General features: G+C 46.1%; 1 protein-coding gene across 1 annotated transcript in view; it reads right to left on the reverse strand.

Annotated features, from left to right (window-relative positions):
- Window positions 1-24,552, reverse strand: part of ccdc77 (coiled-coil domain containing 77) — a 134,494-nt gene that overhangs the window by 96,067 nt on the left and 13,875 nt on the right. Inside the window, exons 3-4 of the mRNA XM_038780848.1 lie at window positions 13,675-13,817; window positions 13,138-13,234 (exon numbers count right to left, since the gene is read on the reverse strand). Of these exons, the coding sequence (XP_038636776.1) occupies window positions 13,138-13,234; window positions 13,675-13,817 (240 nt within the window). The remainder of the gene's footprint in view (window positions 1-13,137; window positions 13,235-13,674; window positions 13,818-24,552) is intronic.

Here is a 24,552-nt window from a genome sequence, read left to right on the forward strand (position 1 = left end):
TTTTACCCACTTGATAAATCCCTCCCCAAACCCAAACCTTTCCAACGTCTCCCACAAGTATTCCCACTCCACCCTGTCAAATGCCTTCTCCGCGTCCAGCGCTACCACTATCTCCGCCTCCCCTTCCACTGCTGGCATCATAATCACATTTAACAATCTCCGAACATTTGTGTTAAGTTGGCGTCCCTTCACGAACCCCGTCTGGTCTTCATGGACTACCCCTGGCACACAGTCCTCTATCCTGGTTGCCAGGACCTTTGCTAACAGCTTGGCATCTACATTTAAGAGGGAGATAGGCCTGTAGGACCCGCACTGGACCGGGTCCTTGTCCCGCTTCAAAATCAAGGAGATCAGGGCCTGCGACATTGTTGGAGGCAGAACCCCCCCCTCGCGCGCCTCATTGAAGGCTCGCACCAGCACTGGACCCACCAAGTCCACAAATTTCCTGTAAAACTCCACCGGGAACCCATCCGGCCCCGGCGCCTTCCCCGCCTGCATCTGGCCTATCCCTTTAATTAGCTCCTGCAGCTCTATCGGCGCCCCCAACCCTTCCACCAGCTCCTCCTGTACCTTTGGGAACCCCAATTTGTCGAGAAAGTTCTTCATTCCCCCTCTCCTCTTCGGCGGTTCAGACCTATACAATTCCCTATAGAAGTCCCTAAAGACCCTATTCACCTCTTGCCCCTTCTGCACTACATCCCCACCCCTCTCTCTCACTCCCCCAATCTCTCTGGCTGCATCTCGCTTACGAAGCTGGTGTGCCAGCATCCTGCTCGCCTTTTCCCCGTACTCATACGCCGCACCCTGCGCCCTTCTCCACTGCATTTCCGCCTTCCTAGTGGTCAGTAGGTCGAACCTGGCCTGCAAGCTACGCCGCTCCCTTAATAGCCCCTCCTCTGGCGCCGCCGCATATTTCCTATCTACTTCTAGGAGCTCCCCCACCAGCCTCTCCCTTTCCTGCCTCTCCTTCCTCTCTCTGTGTGCCCTTATGGAGATCAGCTCTCCTCTAATCACTGCTTTCAAGGCCTCCCCGACCGTCCCCACCTGCACCTCACCTGTGTCATTCGTACCCAGATAGTTCTCAATGCCCGTTCTCACCCTTCTGCACACCTCTTCGTCCGCCAACAGCCCTACATCCAGGCGCCACAACGGGCGTTGGTCCCGCGCCTCCCCCATGTCCACGTCCACCCAATGTGGTGCATGGTCCGATATCGCAATGGCCGAGTACTCCGTGTCCTGCACTCTCGGTATCAGCCCCCTGTTCAATACGAAAAAATCGATCCTAGAGTACACTCTGTGGACGTGGGAGAAAAAAGAATACTCCCTCGCCCTAGGCCTACCAAATCTCCATGGGTCTACCCCTCCCATCTGCTCCATGAACCCCCTTAACACCTCTGCCGCTGCCGGCCTCCTATTCGTCCTGGAACTCGATCTATCCAGCCCAGGGTCTAACACCGTATTAAAGTCCCCTCCCATGATCAGGCCCCCTGCCTCCAGTCCCGGGATGAGGCCCAGCAGGCGCCTCATAAAACCCGCGTCGTCCCAGTTCGGGGCATACACATTTACCAGTACCACACTCTCTCCCTGCAGCCTACCCCTCACCATCACGTACCTGCCCTCCTTGTCTGCCACCACCTCTGCCGCCACAAACGACACTCTCTTTCCCACCAAAATCGCCACCCCCCGGTTCTTGATATCCAAGCCTGAGTGGAACACCTGTCCCACCCACCCCCTTCTCAGGCGGACCTGATCTGCTACCCTCAAATGAGTCTCCTGCAGCATTGCTACATCAGCCTTCAGTCCCTTCAGGTGTGAGAAGACCCTTGATCTTTTGACCGGCCCATTCAGCCCCCTTACGTTCCACGTGATCAATCGGGTCGCAGAGCGACCCGTCCCTACTCCCTGTCGATTAGCCATGTCTTGTCCCTTGCTCGCCCCGGGTCATCCCTTCTTTTCTGACCCGCTTCCCATAGCGATGGCCCCCCCCCCCCCACCCCCCCCCGGCTCTCCCCTTCTCGTCCCTGGTCTTTCTAGCAGCAACCCGGTGTGTCCCCCCAGTCCCCCCCCCCTTCCCCCCCCCCCCCCCCCCCCCCTGGCTAGGACCCCTCCTAGCCGCGATGTACCCCACATCGTACTCCCGAGAGTCAGCTGGTCTCCGCTGACCCGGCTGCTCCTGCCACATTCCGACTCCTCCCGGTTCACCCCATCTGCGCCCGTGAAAGATCCCCTTAAAACCCCCGAGAAAGACCCGCATAATCAACCCGCTCCCCCCCGCCCCGTCTCCCCAACTTAACGATATAAATACAAATACCCAATGGCAACTAAATACATAAATACTTAACTACATACTTAAATAACAAAATAATTAACTAACTATCAACTAACCGCGTGCCCAACCATCACCCTCCATCAAACAGTATAAATAACCGCAGATAACCATAACCCGAAAAGAAAAAAAAGAACCAAAAAACCCCCCCAAGCACCCAAAGAAAAAGGGTAAGAGGGGTAAATAACTAAGGGAAATAGGAAACGGGAAAAAACACCCCATAAGAAGCCAACGACCCACAATAGAGATTTCAACAGTACAAATATACAGAAACACCCAACAACTCGAAACCTTCAAAATATTCAGAAAAGTCAACCGTTCGAGAAAAAACACCCCAAACACTCCACGAAACTGTTACCCAGTTCCGACCTGGCCTGAAAAAGAAAAGGGCCACTTGCACAATCAAGAGTCCCCCGGCGGCTACGACCGCCGGTGCTCCCAGGTTTTAGTTCGTGTCCAACTTTTCCTCTTGTACAAAGGTCCAGGCCTCCTCTGGGGACTCGAAATAATGATGTTGGTCCTTGTAGGTGACCCACAAGCGCGCCGGTTGCAACATTCCAAATTTGATCTTTTTCGCGTGTAGCACCGCCTTTGTCCGGTTGTACCGGGCCCGCCGCTTTGCCACCTCCGCACTCCAGTCCTGGTACACCCTTACCGTCGAGTTCTGCCACTTGCTGCTTTTCTCCCTTTTAGCCCACCTCAGGACTTTCTCTCGATCACTTAGCCGCTGGAACCGCACCAGCACCGCCCTCGGGGGCTCGTTTGCCCTAGGCCTCCTGGCCATGACCCGGTATGCCTCTTCCAATTCCAGGGGCGCCGGACCGGCCCCTTCCCCCATCAGGGAGCTCAACATCTCCGCCACATATCCCGGGAGATCCGACCCCTCCAGGCCTTCTTCCAGGCCCAGGATCCTCAAATTTTTCCTCCTCATCCGAGTGTCCAGCTCCTCGAAGCGGCTCTGCCACTTCATGTGGAGTGCCTCGTGCACCTCCACCTTTGCCCCGATGACTGTGGCCTCCTCCTCCCTCGCGGCCATCTCCTGCTGCAGATCTTTAATCGACGCCTCTTGGATCGCCTGGGCTCCCACCAACCTGGTGGCCGTCGCGTTCATGGACTCTAAGAGTTCCACTTTCATCTCCGTGAAAAAACGGAGGAGAGCGGCCTGCTGCTCCTCCGCCCATTTCTTCCACTCCTCCGGTGCACCGCCGGCCGCCATTTTGATTTTCTTCCCCCGCTTTTTTTGGGGAGCTGCTGCCGTTTTTCTTGCCGCTCCACTCCGGGTACCGACCATAAAATCGGTCTAGTTCTCCTCAGGGGACCTTCCCCCACCGGGATTCGTTTTTTCAGCGCCGTTGGGGCCCTCCAATTGGCCCAAAAACACCTTTGTTGCAGGAGCTTCCAAATGTGCGGCTTAGCTAGTCATAGCCGCAACCGGAAGTCCCCACTACTGGCCTTTAAACAACCGCGCAACCTCAAACAAACCATTGTTTGCAGCAAATTACCCAGCCTTCAGAACAGCAACCACGACACCACACAACCCTGCCAGGGCAATCTCTGCAAGACATGCCAGATCATCGACTCGGATACCACCATTACGTGGTAACACCACCCACCAGGTACGCGGTACATACTCGTGCGACTCGACCAATGTAGTCTACCTCTTACGCTGCAGGAAAGGATGTCCCGAAGCGTGGTACATTGGCGAGACCATGCAGACACTGCGACAACGAATGAACGGGCATCGTGCAACAATCACCAGGCAGGAATGTTCCCTTCCAGTCGGGGAACACTTCAGCAGTCAAGGGCATTCAGCCTCTGATCTCCGGGTAAGCGTTCTCCAAGGCGGTCTTCAGGACACGCGACAACGCAGAATTGCCGAGCAAAAACTTATAGCTAAGTTCCGCACACATGAGTGCGGCCTCAACAGGGATCTTGGATTCATGTCGCATTACATCCACCCCCCACCATCTGGCCTGGACTTGCAAAACCCTACCAACTGTTCGGGCTTGAGACAATTTACACCTCTTTAACCTGTGATTATCCCTCTCCCTGGATCTGTAATGATTTGATTACATGCAAATGCTCGCATTCCAAGCATTGTCCAGCATCTCTGACTTTGTCTATATAAATGTTTCTGGAACATACCTCGCCATTCACCTGAGGAAGGAGCTGCGCTCCGAAAGCTCGTGTTTGAATCAAACCTGTTGGACTTTAACCTGGTGTTGTAAGACTTCTTACTGTGCTCACCCCAGTCCAAAGCCGGCATCTCCACATCATCTCTTAAGAGAAGTTAGTGTGTTAGCAGATAACCAAGGGCTGTAAGTCTGCAATTCTGTCTGTATCAATTCAGAGTATTTTACAATAAAAATACTTTTATTAAAATTATACTGTGTAGATTTACTCGCAAAGTTTAAAATCCTAGACACTCATTTAGGAAGTCTTAAATGACTAGGACTCACGACGACAGAGGTAACAATTTAGTTATGAGTGACAAATCTGAACTTTTCCCATAAAAAGTAACTGAGATCCTGTTTAATGGAGTTTAATGTAGAGAAGTTTGAGGTGATTCACTTTGGAAAGAATAACAGGAATGCGGAATATTTGGCTCATGGTAAAATTCTTGGTAGTGTGGATGAGCAGAGGGATCTCGGTGTCCATGTACATAGATCCCTGAAAGTTGCCACCCAGGTTGATAGGGTTGTGAAGAAGGCCTATGGTGTGTTGGCCTTTATTGGTAGAGGGATTGAGTTCCGGAGCCATGAGGTCATGTTGCAGTTGTACAAAACTCTAGTACGGCCGCATTTGGAGTATTGCGTACAGTTCTGGTCGCCTCATTATAGGAAGGATGTGGAAGCTTTGGAACGGGTGCAGAGGAGATTTACCAGGATGTTGCCTGGTATGGAGGGAAAATCGTATGAGGAAAGGCTGATGGACTTGAGGTTGTTTTCGTTAGAGAGAAGAAGGTTAAGAGGTGACTTAATAGAGGCATACAAAATGATCAGAGGATTAGATAAGGTGGACAGTGAGAGCCTTCTCCCGCGGATGGAGGTGGCTAGCACGAGGGGACATAGCCTTTGTTCTTGAAAATACAGAAAAATGTGTCATTTGAAACATGGAAGTCTGGCAATATCTGGTTTGAGAGGATACAGGGAAAGATCCCACAAAAGTTTCATAGCAGCTTCAAAGAGCAGGGTTGTAAAATGCAGATTCTTGCTCACAAGCAGGCTTAGCAAACACATAGGTTTCATGTGGTAAGCTAAAACAATGGCTCACACCTTCATGGAATGTAACTATCTCAGGAAGCATCTGAAAAAGCATGGATGAGAGTTTCAATTGCATTAAGTGACGAATGTTTAAAACATGCAAGTCTTTCAAGTCATAACCAAGTTAAATTTTAGCATACAGCTAAAAGCAAAGTTTCACACCTTAATTGAAATAAACTCTCTTAGTAAACAGCTGGAAAGGATCAATGATGCTCAGTCGAATTTGGTGTCAATTCTAAAGTGTAAAATTCTATGAACATCAAGTCAATTAAAAGAAAATTGGAGACGACCTGTCTAGGGGAGACACAATTTAAAGTCAAAATCAAAGACAAAGTTATGAGCTGGGGACAATTGGAAAATTAAGCTATTCGAAATCACAGAAATAAAAGTTAACTATTGAAACCAAAGCATTTTTTAATCAGATCTGAGAGGAGACGATATGCCCAAAATGAATAATTAGTTGTAGTAAGATGTTTACATCAAATATACTTTTAAACTATCAAAGTGAAACAAGCCCATTTACAATAAAGTTGTTAAAACTTAATAACTCTTCGAAAGAGAATATAAACCACCGGAAGAAAGGGTAGAGCCAGAGCCAGCTCTCACAGCTCGGTGCATGGGAAGGACAGGACACAGCAACCGAGTTCACCAGCAAATACAACTCAAGAAGACCAGATTTTAAGAAGATCGATTGTCAAGGTGGGACTGAAGGTCTGTACAACCAACCAGCAGCAGCCAGAACAAAGATCTTTTTTCCTTTCTGTAAAGAAAGTGTTTGCAGCTTTTAAAAGAAAAAATATAATAATAAAAATAACAACCTGAAAAAGTGGTTATTAGCTTACTTCACTTCCTTAATAACGCAGGACCCGGAACATCAATGCTATTAAGGGGTAAGTAGGTAAAATTCTTCGGTGAAGGTATGGGTTATACCGGGGGATAATAATGGGTTTTAATAATGGGAAATGAGGAAATGGCTGAGGAACTGAACAGGTTTTTTGGGTCGGTCTTCACAGTGGAAGACACAAATAACATGCCAGCGACTGATAGAAATGAGGCTATGACAGGTGAGGACCTTGAGAGGATTATTATCACTAAGGAGGGAGTGATGGGCAAGCTAATGGGGCTAAAGGTAGACAAGTCTCCTGGCCCTGATGGAATGCATCCCAGAGTGCTAAAAGAGATGGCTAGGGAAATTGCAGATGCACTAGTGATAATTTACCGAAATTCACTAGACTCTGGGGTGGTCCCGGTGGATTGGAAATTAGCAAACGTGACGCCACTGTTTAAAAAAGGAGGTAGGCAAACAGCAGGAAATTATAGGCCAGTGAGTTTAACTTCGGTAATAGGGAAGATGCTGGAATCTATCATCAAGGAAGAAATTGCGAGGCATCTGGATAGAAATTGTCCCATTGGGCAGACGCAGCATGGGTTCGTTAAAGGCAGGTCATGCCTAACTAATTTAGTTGAATTTTTTGAGGACATTACCAGTGCAGTAGATAACGGGGAGCCGATGGATGTGGTATATCTGGATTTCCAGAAAGCCTTTGACAAGGCGCCACACAAAAGGTTGCTGCATAAGATAAAGATGCATGGCATTAAGGGTAAAGTAGTAGCATGGATAGAGGATTGGTTAATTAATAGAAAGCAAAGAGTTGGGATAAATGGGTGTTTCTCTGGTTGGCAATCAGTAGCTAGTGGTGTCCCTCAGGGATCCGTGTTGGGCCCACAATTGTTCACAATTTACATAGATGATTTGGAGTTGGGGACCAAGGGCAATGTGTCCAAGTTTGCAGATGACACTAAGATGAGTGGTAAAGCGAAAAGTGCAGAGGATACTGGAAGTCTGCAGAGGGATTTGAATAGGTTAAGTGAATGGGCTCGGGTCTGGCAGATGGAATACAATGTTGACAAATGTGAGGTTATCCATTTTGGTAGGAATAACAGCAAACGGGATTATTATTTAAACGATAAAATATTAAAGCATGCCGCTGTTCAGAGAGACTTGGGTGTGCTAGTGCATGAGTCACAGAAGGTTGGTTTACAAGTGCAACAGGTGATTAAGAAGGCAAATGGAATTTGTCCTTCATTGCTAGAGGGATGGAGTTTAAGACTAGGGAGGTTATGTTGCAATTGTATAAGGTGTTAGTGCGGCCACACCTGGAGTATTGTGTTCAGTTTTGGTCTCCTTACTTGAGAAGGACGTACTGGCACTGGAGGGTGTGCAGAGGAGATTCACTAGGTTAATCCCAGAGCTGAAGGGGTTGGATTATGAGGAGAGGTTGAGTAGACTGGGACTGTACTCTTTGGAATTTAGAAGGATGAGGGGGGATCTTACAGAAACATTTAAAATTATGAAGGGAATAGATAGGATAGATGCGGGCAGGTTGTTTCCACTGGCGGGTGACAGCAGAACTAGGGGGCATAGCCTCAAAATATGGGGAAGTAGATTTAGGACTCAGTTTAGGAGGAACTTCTTCACCCAAAGGGTTGTGAATCTATGGAATTCCTTGCCCAGTGAAGCAGTTGAGGCTCCTTCATTACATGTTTTTAAGGTAAAGATAGATAGTTTTTTGAAGAATAAAGGGATTAAGGGTTATGGTGTTCGGGCCGGAAAGTGGAGCTGAGTCCACAAAAGATCAGCCATGATCTAATTGAATGGCGGAGCAGGCTCGAGGGGCCAGATGGCCTACTCCTGCTCCTAGTTCTTATGTTCTTATGTTCTTATAACTTGAAAAACTTGAAAAACACACAGTAAGAATTTTTTTAGCTACAAACATAAAGACACCACACAGCAACAGTAATCTATGTTTAACTAGGCCATCTGGCCCCTCGAGCCTGCTCCACCATTCAATGAGATAATGGCTGATCTTTTGTGGACTCAGCTCCACTTTCCGGCCCGAACACCATAACCCTTAATCCCTTTATTCTTCAAAAAAAACTATCTGTCTTTACCTTAAAAACATTTAATGAAGAAGCCTCAACTGCTTCAGTGGGCAAGGAATTCCATAGATTCATAACCCTTTGGGTGAAGAAGTTCCTCCTAAACTCAGTCCTAAATCTACTTCCCCTTATTTTGAGGCTATGCCCCCTAGTTCTGCTTTCACCCGCCAGTGGAAACAACCTGCCCGCATCTATCCTATCTATTCCCTTCATAATTTTATATGTTTCTATAAGATCCCCCCTCATCCTTCTAAATTCCAACGAGTACAGTCCCAGTCTACTCAACCTCTCCTCGTAATCCAACCCCTTCAGATCTGGGATTAACCTAGTGAATCTCCTCTGCACACCCTCCAGTGCCAGTACGTCCTTTCTCAAGTAAGGAGACCAAAACTGAACACAATACTCCAGGTGTGGCCTCACTAACACCTTATACAATTGCAGCATAACCTCCCTAGTCTTAAACTCCATCCCTCTAGCAATGAAGGACAAAATCCATTTGCCGCCTTAATCACCTGTTGCACCTGTAAACCAACTTTCTGTGACTCATGCACTAGCACACCCAGGTCTCTCTGCACAGCGGCATGCTTTAATATTTTATCGTTTAAATAATAATTCCGTTTGCTGTTATTCCTACCAAAATGGATAACCTCACATTTGTCAACATTGTATTCCATCTGCCAGACCCTAGCCCACTCACTTAACCTATCCAAATCCCTCTGCAGACTTCCAGTATCGACTGCACTTTTCGCTTTACCACTCATCTTAGTGTCATCTGCAAACTTGGACACATTGTCCTTGGTCCCCAACTCCAAATCATCTATGTAAATTGTGAACAATTGTGGGCCCAACACGGATCCCTGAGGGCCACCACTAGCTACTGATTGCCTTTTCTAAACACACTTACTGTGTGTTTAGAAAAATGTTACTGAAATTCGTAGAATAAAGCTTGTTTTTTGATTAAAAGCGTCTAAGAACTCTGGAAAGGCAGGCTCTTGCGCTCATCGTAGCCAAAAATCAATAAACCATAATATACTTTGGTGTTTTCTAAACCCTGGCCCATAACACATGTCAGTGTGCAGCTTGACCTCCCCCCTTCACTACATTCAGACTTGGGCTGATAAGTGGCAAGTAACATGTGTGCCACACAGCTCCAAGAAGTAACCATCTCCAACAAGAGATAATCTAACCATCCTCCCATGACATTCAATGACATTACTTTGGTTGAAATCCCCACCATCAATATCCTGGGAATTATCATGACCAGTACCTGAACTGGACTCGCCATATAAATACTGTGGCTACCAGATCAGGTCAGACAAGAGGGATCCTGCAGAGAGTAACTCACCTCCTGACTCTCCAAAGCCTGACCACCATCAACAAGGCACAAGTCAGGAGTGTAATGGAAAACTTTCCACTTGCCTGGATGGCTGCAGCTCCAACAACACTCAAGAAGCTCAACACTATCCAGGTCAAGGATGCCCGGTTGATCGGCACCACATCACCACCTTCAACATTCACTTCTTTGACAACCGATGCACAATGGTGACATTTAAGGGGCATCTTGATAAATACATGAATAGGATGGTAATAGAGGGATACGGACCCAGGAAGTTTAGAAGATTGTAGTTTAGTCGGGCAGCATGGTCGGCACGGGCTTGGAGGGCCTAGGGGCCTGTTCCTGTGCTGTACTTTTCTTTGTTCTTTGTCCTCTGTTCTTAGTGGCCTTGTATGCACTGCTGGAACCCACCAAGGATCCTTCTACAGCAACTTCCAAACGAGAACCTCTATCATCCAGAACAAGGACAGCAGATGCATGGGAACGCCACCACCTGCAAGTTCCCATCCAAGTCACTTGAAAATATATTGCCGTTTGTACATTGTCGCTGGGTCAAAATCCTCCTGGGTCAGAGTTCCCTCCTTAACACCTCATGGACTGCAGCAGTTTGCGGTGGTTGCTGAGCACCACTGAGCAATTAGGAATGGACAAAGAATGTTGACCTATCATAAAATTTACAGTGGAGAAGGAGGCCATTCAGCCCTTTGAGTTTGCACCGTCTATTGTAAAGAGCACCCTAGTGCCCGAATGTGGCGACTGGGGGCTTTTCACAGTAACTTCATTGAAGCCTACTTGTGCCAATATGTGATTTTCATTTCATTTCATTTCACCTAAGCCCACACCTCGACCCTATCCCCGTAACTCCACCTAACATATTTTAGACACTAGGGGCAATTCAGCTTCGTCAATCGAAGACACATCCACACATCTTTGGACTGTGGGAGGAAACCGGAGCACCCGGAGGAAACTCACGCAGACATGGGGAGAACATGCAGACTCCCCACAGACAGTGACCCAAGCCAGGAATCGATCCTGGGACCCTGGAGCTGTGAAGCAATTGTGCAAACATGCTGCCCTATCAAGTAGGTATCGTGTGAGATATCTTTTCCGTTAAGCAAGCCATTAATGTAAATGGCCCAAATTAATTTGGATATGTAGCATTATGAAGCAATTGTTTTTGCTAGATTGACAATTTGCAGTCCTTTTATGCATATCCCAAAATTGTGATATTTCGATAAGATACAGGATAACACCATCACAAACATTGAACATAGAACGTACATGCAGGAGGCCGCCATTGGGCCGATGAAGTCTGCATCAACCCACTTAAGCCCTCACTTCCACCCTATCCCCATAACTTAATAACCCCTCCGAAATTTATTTGGACACTAAGGGCAATTTATCATGGCCAATCTACCTAACCTGCAGGTCTTTGGATTGTGGGAGGAAACCGGAGCACCCGGAGGAAACCCACACAGACATGGGGAGAACGTGCAGACTCCTCACAGACAGTGACCCAAGCCACGAATCGAACCTGGGACCCTGGAGCTGTGAAGTCACAGTGCTAGCCACTTGTGCTACTGTGCTGCCCATTGGTGAGACTTTTTGAAACTAGCAATGGATCTCAAAGTATGGGATAAAGAAAAACATATTTTTCTACATTTTGTAGATGTAGCAACTAGATTTAGTCTGTCAACAGGATTTTTTAAAGACAAAAAAGTAATTATCAATAAAATAATGGGAGAGATGGATAGGAACAAGGCTGGGAGCACCAGCTAAATTCTTGATGGACAATGAAGAATTAGCCAATGATGAATTCAGGAGAATGTGTGAAAATTTGAATTTTGGAGCAAGGCTAAAATCCTTTTAGCAATGGGATAAGCAAGAGAAATCACACTGTGACTGTTGAAATCTCCAAAGGATTTTATTGAATTTTAAATTGACAACTGCTCTAGCAAGTCTACAAAATTATGAGGGGCATGGACAGAGTGGATAGTCAGAAGCTTATTCCCAGGATGGAAGAGTCAATTTTTCAGGGACATAAGTTTAAAGGTGCAAGGGGCAAAGTCGAAAGGAGATAGATAGAACATAGAACATAGAACAGTACAGCACAGAACAGGCCCTTCGGCCCTCGATGTTGTGCCGAGCAATGATCACCCTACTCAAACCCACGTATCCACCCTATACCCGTAACCCAACAACCCCCCCTTAACCTTACTTTTTAGGACACTACGGGCAATTTAGGATGGCCAATCCACCTAACCCGCACATCTTTGGACTGTGGGAGGAAACCGGAGCACCCGGAGGAAACCCACGCACACACGGGGAGGACGTACAGACTCCACACAGACAGTGACCCAGCCGGGAATCGAACCTGGAACCCTGGAGCTGTGAAGCATTTATGCTAACCACCATGCTACCGTGCTGCCCGTACATTAGAGGAATAGGGTTGTTTGAAAAATAAATGTTTTGATGCCAATGAAAACTAGAACCAGTTTGACCTTTATGGTTGGAGCATCAACCCTTAATTTTCCCATTCAGTAACCCACAATGTGCAATGGATCTTTTTTTTACACAAAGGATAGTGGGTGCATAGAAGAAGGTGGTGGAAGCAGGTACGATAGTGACGTTTAAGGGGCGTCTTGACAAATATATGAATAGGATGGGAATAGAGGGATACACACCCCGGAAGTGTAGAAGGTTTCAGGTGAGATGAGCAGCATGGTCAGCGCAGGCTTGGAGGGCCGAAGGGCCTGATCCTGTGCTTTTCTTTGTTCTTTGTTCATGGACAATATATGCAAAACACACTCCAGGTGTCTGGGGTCACAGGCCGTATCAATTACGACATGGCAGGAATTCAACAATGCGCAACCATCCCCTGGCTTTTGAGAGATCTACTATTAGTTCAATTTTTGCAGGACATCCGAATGCCACGCATGCAGGGAGGAGAGCATTTATTCAGGCAGCGGTTTCTGAAATAAATTCAGGAGAGCTTTGAGATATCAAATCAGGCCATGAGAAATGAAGTATAAGCCCGGGCACATGGATTATTGTAAAAGGGAAAGCCAGAAAGAATAGTGAGATCCAAGGAAAGTTACAGGCACCAATTGCAAAACAATAATCTTGCACCATGATGATGAACTGTTAAGAATACATTGACAAAACCTGAACAGTTGATGGAAACTGAAGAATAAATTTGTAACTGGATTCTCCAAATACAAAAAAGATGAAGAGCTATTCCTTCACTCAGCCCATGGAGAAAGCGACATTACCTTGTGAGGTGGTTCTTTGTGAAAGTACGTGGTTGCTTCTGCTTCAGGGCCCACCAGGGCCAAGAGATGTTGAATCTTTTTCCGATCTTCCAACTCCCTATAATGACCAAATTTGACAAAATGTCAACTCAACACCAGGGAAATTTAATATTGTTCAGTTTTTATCAAGATATGGGGATGCAAGACTGGCCAAAGCAACACCGGAAGTTAAATCTGTATGGGATTCGAACCAGGAATGATATGTACTATCTGCGCCTGATTTGCTGAGGTGGGCAGCACTTTCGAAGTAGAAGTAGGTGCTCGTTGTGGTGGAGAGGCCAGATGAAAGCCAACAGTGGTAACTGTCTGCTTCAGCATAATTTTCATCCAAATTTTGGTATGGCATCAACTTCTAACATCCACCAAACAAACACCTATTACACCTGGTATTTGGTGCCATCTCCTTCTAATTTGAACATATTTTGTCTCAGGAACATTGCAGTCCTGCTTTTCGGAGATCTTGCCACAGCAACTATTCACTGAAATCTGATTTCCTACCTGATCTTTAGCCGGTCATTTTCAGCATAGAGTCTCAGTGCATGTTCACGCTCTTGAAAGAGGTAAACCTGCATATCGCTGAGTGCCTTCTGTAACTCCTCAATTTCCTCTTCCCTCTGCCGCATCTCCCACTGGAGTTTATGCTGAGAAAATAGTATTTCACATCATTGTACAAATTAAAATATAGCACAAACATGGGCTTGAGATTTTTTTAAAAATCAGCAACACTAATCACAAGTTAGCTGAGCATCTGTTGTGTACAGTGGTAACAAGGGAATGTACACATATTCACACACTAAATATCTTAACATTCTTTAATTTCTCTCCTGGAGTTTAATGTCACAAACCACCACATCTGTCATTAATTCTCCCGTGGGTTAACTAGAATCAGAACTACACAGAAGGAAGCCATTCAGCCCTTCAGTATTTGCTTTTGGAAAGAGTTATCCAACTGGTCCAACTCCCCTACTCGTTCCACATCATGTTTTTGCATTTCAATTAGATAGCCCTTTGGAAAGTTAGGACTGAGTTTGCTTGCGTGTAACTGAAATCCAGATCATAATTTTCTCTGTTCGAGTTAGTAATTGTTTTCTCTTCTGAAGAGAAAGGCTGAAACAGATATTGCAGGTAAAGAGGAAGATGGTATAAACACAGCGCAAGAAACTGTCAAGGGGTTTAGCATTTTTAAAGGTGAATAAACCACAAGACCCAGATGGTGCGTATCCATTTGCTAAGAGACGCAAGGGAGGAATTTTTTCAATCCTACAGGTGTTGTGCCGGAAGACTTTTTTTCCCCCAATTAAAGGCAATTTAGTGTGGCCAATCCACCAATCCTGCACATCTTTGGGTTGTGGGGGCAGACATGGGGAGAACGTGAAAACTCCACAAGTACAGTTACCTGGGGCCGGGATTGAACCCGGATCCTCTGCTAACCACTATGCCACCGTACCGCCCTTCTGCCAAACGACTTGAAGGCGGCTGAGAATAAAAGGTTAGAGCAAGTAACTGCAGGCCAGACAATCTAATTTTGATGGACAAGTCACTGCAAAAAATTGAAGGACAATATAAACTGTCATTTAGAACAAGGCAAGGGAATATACAATAAATGGAAGGATACTAGAAGTGGAGAGAAAGAAAGGAAGCTTGATGCACAGATCCCTGAAGGCAGCAGTACAGATAGACAGGATGGTGATTAAGGTATACTAGATACTTTATTAGCTGAGGCAGAGCACAGAACTGGGAGATTAATCACGAGCTGGAAAAACACTCGCTGGGCCACAGCTAAATGCTGCATATAGTTCTGGTCACAGCATTCCAGGATAAGGTCGCACTTAGAGGGAACGAAGGAAATTTACAAAGTGTTGTCAGGAATGGAACATTTTGTTTTATTATTTTTTTAAATAAATGTGGAGTACCCTATTCTTTTTTTTTTTCCAATTAAGGGGCAATTTAGTGTGGCCAAACCAACTAACCTGCACATCTTTGGATTTATCGGGGTGAGACCCAGGCAGACTCGAGGTGAATGTGCAAACTCCAGACGGACAGTGTCCCAGTGTCGGGATCGACCCCGGGTCCTCGGCTCTGTGAGGCAGCAGTGCCAACCACTGCGCCATCGTGCTACCCCTTGGAATGGAACATTTTAGCAATGGCCTTAAAGCAGAGATGACAGTGAGGAGTTTTAACAACAAAGAACAAAGAAAAGTACAGCACAGCAAAAGGCCCTTCGGCCCTCCAAGTCTGTGCCGACCATGCTGCCCGTCTAAACTAAAATCTTCTACACTTCCTGGTCTGTATCCCTCTATTCCCATCCTATTCATGTATTTGTCAAGATGCCCCTTAAACATCACTATCGTCCCTGCTTCCACCACCTCCCCCGGCAGCGAGTTCCAGGCAACAACTACCCTGTGTAAAAAATCTAGTTGAGGTGCATAAAACTGCAGAGCCTGTGGTGTGGATTGGCATAACTTATTTGCCTGAGCAGAGAGACTGATACAAGGAAGCATAGATTTAAAATAATTGGCAGGAGATTTAGAGGGCAGTTGATAAGATTTTTTCACCGGGTGGATGGTGGGGGTCTGGTACTTACTGCCAGAGAGAATGGTAGAAGCAGAAACCTTAGTCACCTTGCAAAAAATCAGTAAGTCTTCACTTAATGTTGTAGTTGTGTTCCTGAAAAATGTGAGTTTAAGTGAAACGATGTCACTGAATTAGATTTTCCCATTACACCTGATGTGAAAAGAGTACAAGAATATCTTGCTTAATGTTGTTCTGTGCAATGTCGTTTTGCTGTAATGTCGCTTCCAATTAGAATGTTGAATTCTCACTGCGTCACGGTAATGTTGCCAGCCACCTTGACACCCCATGTACCTCCCATCTTGAGCCTGAGAGAGTTGCGTCTTGGCTAAGATGGAGAGCAGGCAATCTTGAGAGGGGGCTATAAGCCTGAGACAGACTACTTTGCATAACATCATTCCACATTACCAGAAACTAATCAACAACTTTAAGTGAGGTTTCCTGTAGTTGGGTCCTGAAGAACTTTATCATCAGAAAAATACATTATACTATACTTTCCTAAATCATTATATATTAAATAACTTTCAAAATAAAACAGTATAATTATAAATTCTGTGCTTGAATATGCGCTCAAAAGGTTCTGTAAACTATAATTAGCCAGAAAATGGGATTCAGCTACAACCAGCATATGATGCGTCATGCTCTATATTCCTATGCTTTGCATTTCTATAATTAAGGAAAGGCTGATTGATCACTTAGCAGAAATTCAAGCTGATGAGAGCTACTTGGATTTGTAAAGGGTGGGTCAAGTCTAACAAGCTGACTTGACTTTGAGGATATAATTATGGTAATACTGTAGACAGGCAATACGTCTTTGGATCTCATTTTCTATAGGACTTCGGAGGGCATTTGATAAGAGACTATTAGCAAAAATTAAAGCTCATGCATTTGAAAGAGAATTATTGACCCACTTCGAAGATTGGTTAGACAGTGGAAGACAAGGAAATTGGGTGGATGGTTATGTACCCAAATTGGAAGGATGTGATCGGTAGTATCCCACAAGAAATGTGTCATCTCTCAACTATTAGCTGAATTGATAACATGGATAAGACAATAGAGTGCCAGATAACAGAGTTTGAGAATAACTGGTTGTACTGTAGGTGGGCACACCAACTTATAGAGATATTGATAAATGAAGTGAGCAGGTGAAACTGAAGCAGATGAATTTGACACTGTGAGGTTATCTTTTTGAAATCAGAGTATTATTTAAATGGTGAAAAGTTAGGAACTGGGGCAGCACGGCGGCACAGTTGTTAGCATTGCTGCCTCCGGCGCTGGGGACCTGGGTTCGAATCCTGACCCTGCATCACTGTCCGTGTGGAGTTTGCATTCTCCCCGTGTCTGCGTCGGTTTCACCCACACAACTCAAAGATGTGCAGGGTAGGTGGATTGGGCACGCTAAATTGCCCCTTAATTGGAAAAAAAATTGGGTTCTCTAAATTTATTTCAAAAAAGTTAGGTACTGTGGGGTGCAAAGAGATTTGGCAGTCTGTACCCAAAGATCAAACATGCTATGATTGTTACCAAGTCAAAAGGAAAACCAATAAAATGCTAATAGCATGTCAGCCTTTATAACAAGAGTGCTGGGATATTTTGCTGCAGCTATGCTCGAGGCTCCAACAAAATGATCCTCATGGCGATTGAATTCCCGCCCTCGAGCCCGGACCTTGGAGGATACCGGGCAGTGGTTGCCAAGATGACACCCCAACGCGAAAGTTCCAGACGTGCACCCAGTCACCATGGGGATGGTGACCGCTGTTAATCTCAGACTAGTCCTGTCGGACCCTCCCGCCCAGATCAGGGACGTCGATGATCAGGCGGGTGGAGAGTCGACGGCCCATTAAGAGCTCTGCTGATGCGACGCCCGTGTGGTACAACATAAAAAAACACACCAGGCAAGTATCTCAGCCAGCCTCTTTGTGCCCAACTTAAATCTTTCGGCAAGTCCGTTTGAAGCCAGGTGGCAGGAACCAGTCCTCATGCATTGGGTCCCATTTGCGGAATCGAATGCTGCAAACTCCTGGCCATTATCAGACACCAGTACCTCAGGTATTCCATACATACTGAAAATCTGGCAGTCATGGCCACTTCCAGCTACTAGTGTCTACCAGGAAGAGGAACATTGCCCCCGAGAAAGGGCCTGCAAATTCGATATGAACCCGGGCCCAAGGTCTTCCGGGCTATTCCCTCAGCTGGAGTGCGAGGGGGGTGGGGGGGAATAATCGATGATGCACCTGACATTGGGGCATCGCTGGGCTACTCGTGCAATGCCCACGTCTGCTGGGCCACCAGACGTAGCTCTGAGCGAGCATTTCAGACACTCCCGGGTGACCATTATGGATGTCCAGCAAGATCTCTGCACGTTCACGTTCGAGGACCACCACACAGGTGTTCGATCAGAGCACGCTGTCTTCAATCTTCTTCAATGTTCTTGCATCTTCCCCACGTAACCCTTCAGGTACTCAGGCATAGCCCGGTGCTGGCCCCGTACTCCACCTATTTGCATCTTAGAAAATGTCTGATCTGGAGAAACGGATGTCCAGGTGGAGGAAGAAGAACGTCTACGGGCACTACATCCTGATGGCCATAAGACCCTTCTGGGACCTTTCAAGGAGGGCCGTGGATTCCTCCCATAGCCTCGGTTTGTGTCCAGCGCCTGGTGCTATTACTGGAAGCGTATGATTATAGAACATAGAACGATACAGCGCAGTACAGGCCCTTCGGCCCACGATGTTGCACCGACTTTTGCAGGAGACTCATCCGGAGTGAGACTCATACAGAGTGGGAGATTGAAACTTGGTAATTTGGTGCAGTGAGGTAAATCAGCAAAGGTAAGTGGAAAATCTAATTCTGCTGTTTTTCAGTTAAAAGTGCAGTGTGGAGCTTAGTGTCTGATTGGTTGAAGCTGCCCCCACCCTAATTGCTGAGAGGCAGTTATCTGTAAATCACCTGAGGCCTGTTTAGGGGCACATTGTATTCTTCTCTTTGTAGTTAAGGTATTTTTTGAGTCATCGGTTAGCTGAGGTCTGTATAAAAGACAGACAGACAGCGCACACAGTAAGCGAGCACTTTTCCAGGAGACTCATGCGGAGTGAGACTCATCCAGAGTGGGGGATTGAAACATGGTAATTTGGTGCAGTGAGGAAATTCGGTGCAGAGTGTGAGGAGGAGGTGCTTTTTAACCCTGGTAAGTAGTCTCTCTTTTTCTTTTCATTGTCTAATTTATTTATTTTTATTTTGAAATTCTAGTTGTTTAAGTTTACCACGGGTTTAAGACATGGCAGGAGATCCCAGACCCGTGTCATGCTCCTCGTGTGCGATGTGGGAGCTCAGGGACACGTCCACTGTCCCTGGCTCCTTCACGTGCAAGAAGTGTGTTCAGTTGCAGCTCTTGTTAGACCGCTTGACGGCTCTGGAGCTGCGGATGGACTCACTTTGGAGCATCCGCGATGCTGAGGAGGTCGTGGATAGCACGTTTAGCGAGTTGGTCACACCGCAGGTGAAGGTTACTGAGGGAGATAGAAAATGGGTGACCAAAAGAAAGAGCAAGAGTAGGAAGGCAGTGCAGGTGTCCCCTGCGGTCATCTCCCTGCAAAACAGATATACCGCTTTGGATACTGTTGAGGGAGATGGCTCACCAGGGGAAGGCAGCAGCAGCCAGGTTCATGGCACCGTGGCTGGCTCTGCTGCACAGCAGGGCAGGAAGAAAAATGGCAGGGCTATAGTGATAGGGGACTCGATCGTAAGGGGAATAGACAGGCGGTTCTGTGGACGCAATCGAGACTCCAGGATGGTATGTTGCCTCCCTGGTGCAAGGGTCAAGGATGGCGTGGAGCGGCTGCAGGACATTTGGGGGTGGGGGGGGGAGGGTGAACAGCCAGCTGTCGTGGTGCACATAGGCACCAACGATATAGGTAAAAAACGGGATGAGGTCCTACAAGCGGAATTCAGGGAGTTAGGAGTTAAACTAAAAAGTAGGACCTCAAAGGTAGTAATCTCAGGATTGCTACCAGTGCCACGAGCTAGTCAGAGTAGGAATGTCAGGATAGATAGGATGAATGCGTGGCTCGAGAGATGGTGCAAGAGGGAGGGATTCAAATTCCTGGGGCATTGGGACCGGTTCTGGGGGAGGTGGGACCAGTACAAACCGGACGGTCTGCACTTGGGCAGGACTGGAACCGATGTCCTAGGGGGGGTGTTTTCTAGAGCTGTTGGGGAGGGTTTAAACTAATGTGGCAGGGGGATGGGAACCAATGCAGGAAGTTGGAAGGTAGTAAAAGAGGGACAGAAACAAAAGGAAGTAAGGGGAAAAGTGCAAGGCAGAGAAGACATAGTCAGAAATCCATAAGGGCGACAGTACAAGGTACAGTGACTGAGGGGAGCACAGTGAATAGGCCCAGTAATAACAAAAGGAATAAAACTGGAGATGTTAAGATTCAAAACAGAGGTAAAAAAACCAACATAAGTGTACTTTACCTGAATGCTCGTAGTATTCGGAATAAAGTAAATGAGTTGGTGGCACAAATCATCGTAAATGACTATGATTTAGTGGCCATTACTGAAACATGGTTAAAGGATGGTCACGACTGGGAGTTAAATATCCGAGGGTATCAAACTATTCGGAAGGACAGAGTGGATGGTAAGGGAGGTGGTGTTGCTCTGTTATTTAAGGATGACATCCGGGCACTAGTAAGGGATGACATCGGTGCTATGGAGGATAAAGTTGAATCCATTTGGGTGGAAATCAGGAATAGTAAGGTGAAAAAGTCACTGATAGGAGTAGTCTATCGGCCACCAAATAGTAACGCGATGGTGGGGCAGGCAATAAACAAAGAAATAACTGATGCATGTAGAAATGGTACAGCAGTTATCATGGGGGATTTTAATCTACATGTCGATTGGTTTAACCAGGTCGGTCAAGGCAACCGTGAGGAGGAGTTTATCGAATGTATCCGCGATAGTTTCCTAGAACAGTATGTAATGGAACCTACGAGGGAACAAGCGGTCCTAGATCTTGTCCTGTGTAATGAGACAGGATTGATTCATGATCTCATAGTTAGGGATCCTCTCGGAAGGAGCGATCACAATATGGTGGAATTTAAAATACAGATGGAGGGTGAGAAAGTAAAATCAAATACTAGTGTTTTGTGTTTAAACAAAGGAGATTATAAGGGGATGAGAGAAGAACTAGCTAAGGTAGACTGGGAGCTAAGACTTTATGGTGGAACAGTTGAGGAACAGTGGAGAACCTTCCAAGCGATTTTTCACAGTGCTCAGCAAAGGTTTATACCAACAAAAAGGAAGGACGGAAGAAAGAGGGAAAATCGACCATGGATATCTAAGGAAATAAGGGAGAGTATCAAATTGAAGGAAAAAGCATATAAAGTGGCAAAGATTGCTGAGAGATTAGAGGACTGGGAAATCTTTAGGGGGCAACAGAAAGCTACTAAAAAAGCTATAAAGAAGAGTAAGATAGATTATGAGAGTAAACTTGCTCAGAATATAAAAACAGACAGTAAAAGTTTTTACAAATATATAAGACAAAAAAGAGTGGCTAAGGTAAATATTGGTCCTTTAGAGGATGAGAAGGGAGTTTTAATAATGGGAAATGAGGAAATGGCCGAGGAACTGAACAGGTTTTTTGGGTCGGTCTTCACAGTGGAAGACACAAATAACATGCCAGCGACTGATAGAAATGAGGCTATGACAGGTGAGGACCTTGAGAGGATTGTTATCACTAAGGAGGGAGTGATGGGCAAGCCTCCTGGCCCTGATGGAATGCATCCCAGAGTGCTAAAAGAGATGGCTAGGGAAATTGCAGATGCACTAGTGATAATTTACCGAAATTCACTAGACTCTGGGGTGGTCCCGGTGGATTGGAAATTAGCAAACGTGACGCCACTGTTTAAAAAAGGAGGTAGGCAGAAAGCAGGAAATTATAGACCAGTGAGCTTAACTTCGGTAATAGGGAAGATGCTGGAATCTATTATCAAGGAAGAAATAGCGAGGCATCTGGATAGAAATTGTCCCATTGGGCAGACGCAGCATGGGTTCGTAAAAGGCAGGTCATGCCTAACTAATTTAGTGGAATTTTTTGAGGACATTACCAGTGCAGTAGATAACGGGGAGCCGATGGATGTGGTATATCTGGATTTCCAGAAAGCCTTTGACAAGGTGCCACACAAAAGGTTGCTGCATAAGATAAAGATGCATGGCATTAAGGGTAAAGTAGTAGCATGGATAGAGGATTGGTTAATTAATAGAAAGCAAAGAGTTGGGATAAATGGGTGTTTCTCTGGTTGGCAATCAGTAGCTAGTGGTGTCCCTCAGGGATCCGTGTTGGGCCCACAATTGTTCACAATTTACATAGATGATTTGGAGTTGGGGACCAAGGGCAATGTGTCCAAGTTTGCAGATGACACTAAGATGAGTGGTAAAGCGAAAAGTGCAGAGGATACTGGAAGACTGCAGAGGAATTTGGATAAGTTAAGTGAATGGGCTCGGGTCTGGCAGATGGAATACAATGTTGACAAATGTGAGGTTATCCATTTTGGTAGGAATAACAGCAAACGGGATTATTATTTAAACGATAAAATATTAAAGTATGCTGCTGTTCAGAGAGACTTGGGTGTGCTAGTGCATGAGTCACAGAAGGTTGGTTTACAAGTGCAACAGGTGATTAAGAAGGCAAATGGAATTTGTCCTTCATTGCAAGAGGGATGGAGTTTAAGACTAGGGAGGTTATGTTGCAATTGTATAAGGTGTTAGTGCGGCCACACCTGGAGTATTGTGTTCAGTTTTGGTCTCCTTACTTGAGAAAGGACGTACTGGCGCTGGAGGGTGTGCAGAGGAGATTCACTAGGTTAATCCCAGAGCTGAAGGGATTGGATTATGAGGAGAGGTTGAGTAGACTGGGACTGTACTCGTTGGAATTTAGAAGGATGAGGGGGGATCTTATAGAAACATTTAAAATTATGAAGGGAATAGATAGGATAGATGCGGGCAGGTTGTTTCCACTGGCGGGTGAAAGCAGAACTAGGGGACATAGCCTCAAAATAAGGGGAAGTAGATTTAGGACTGAGTTTAGGAGGAACTTCTTCACCCAAAGGGTTGTGAATCTATGGAATTCCTTGCCCAGTGAAGCAGTTGAGGCTCCTTCATTACATGTTTTTAAGGTAAAGATAGATAGTTTTTTAAAGAATAAAGGGATTAGGGTGTTCGGGCCGGAAAGTGGAGCTGAGTCCACAAAAGATCAGCCATGATCTAATTGAATGGGGAGCAGGCTCGAGGGGCCAGATGGCCTACTCCTGCTCCTAGTTCTTATGTTATGACATGGGAAGTCAAAACCTAAAGGCCATCTAACCTACACTATGCCATTATCATCCATATGCTTATCCATTAGACTTTTAAATGCCCTCAATGTTGGCGAGTTCACTACTGTTGCAGGTAGGGCATTCCACGGCCTTACCACTCTTTGCGTAAAAAACCTACCTCTGACGTCTGTCCTATATCTCTTACCCCTCAATTTAAAGCTATGTCCCCCTCGTGCTAGCCACCTCCATCCGCGGGAGAAGGCTCTCACTGTCCACCCTATCTAACCCTCTGATCATTTTGTATGCCTCTATTAAGTCACCTCTTAACCTTCTTCTCTCTAACGAAAACAACCTCAAGTCCATCAGCCTTTCCTCATAAGATTTTCCCTCCATACCAGGCAACATCCTGGTAAATCTCCTCTGCACCCGTTCCAAAGCTTCCACGTCCTTCCTATAATGAGGCGGCCAGAACTGTACGCAATACTCCAAATGTGGCCGTACCAGAGTTTTGTACAGCTGCAACATGACCTCATGGCTCCGGAACTCAATCCCTCTACCAATAAAGGCCAACACACCATAGGCCTTCTTCACAACCCTATCAACCTGGGTGGCAACTTTCAGGGATCTATGTACATGGACACCGAGATCCCTCTGCTCATCCACACTGCCAAGAATTTTACCATTAGCCAAATATTCCGCATTCCTGTTATTCTTTCCAAAGTGAATCACCTCACACTTCTCCACATTAAACTCCATTTGCCACCTCTCAGCCCAGCTCTGCAGCTTATCTATGTCCCTCTGTAACCTGCAACATCCTTCCGCACTGTCTACAACTCCACCGACTTTAGTGTCGTCTGCAAATTTACTCACCCAACCTTCTGTGCCCTCCTCTAGGTCATTTATAAAAATGACAAACAGCAACGGCCCCAGAACAGATCCTTGTGGTACGCCACTCGTAACTGAACTCCATTCTGAACATTTGCCATCAACCACCACCCTCTGTCTTCTTTCAACTAGCCAATTTCTGATCCACATCTCTAAATCACCCTCAATCCCCAGCTTCCGTATTTTCTGCAATAGCCGACCGTGGGGAACCTTATCAAACGCTTTACTGAAATCCATATACACCACATCAACTGCTCTACCCTCGTCTACCTGTTCAGTCACCTTCTCAAAGAACTCGATAAGGTTTGTGAGGCATGACCTACCCTTCACAAAACCATGCTGACTATCCCTAATCATATTATTCCTATCTAGATGATTATAAATCGTATCTCTTATAATCCTCTCCAAGACTTTACCCACAACAGACGTGAGGCTCACCGGCCTATAGTTACCGGGGTTATCTCTACTCCCCTTCTTGAACAAAGGGACCACATTTGCTACCCTCCAGTCCTCTGGCACTATTCCTGTAGCCAATGATGACCTAAAAATCAAAGCCAAAGGCTCAGCAATCTCTTCAATGGCTTCCCAGAGAATCCTAGGATAAATC

Source organism: Scyliorhinus canicula, chromosome 20 (assembly GCF_902713615.1).
Source record: "Scyliorhinus canicula chromosome 20, sScyCan1.1, whole genome shotgun sequence".
NCBI lineage: Eukaryota > Metazoa > Chordata > Chondrichthyes > Carcharhiniformes > Scyliorhinidae > Scyliorhinus > Scyliorhinus canicula.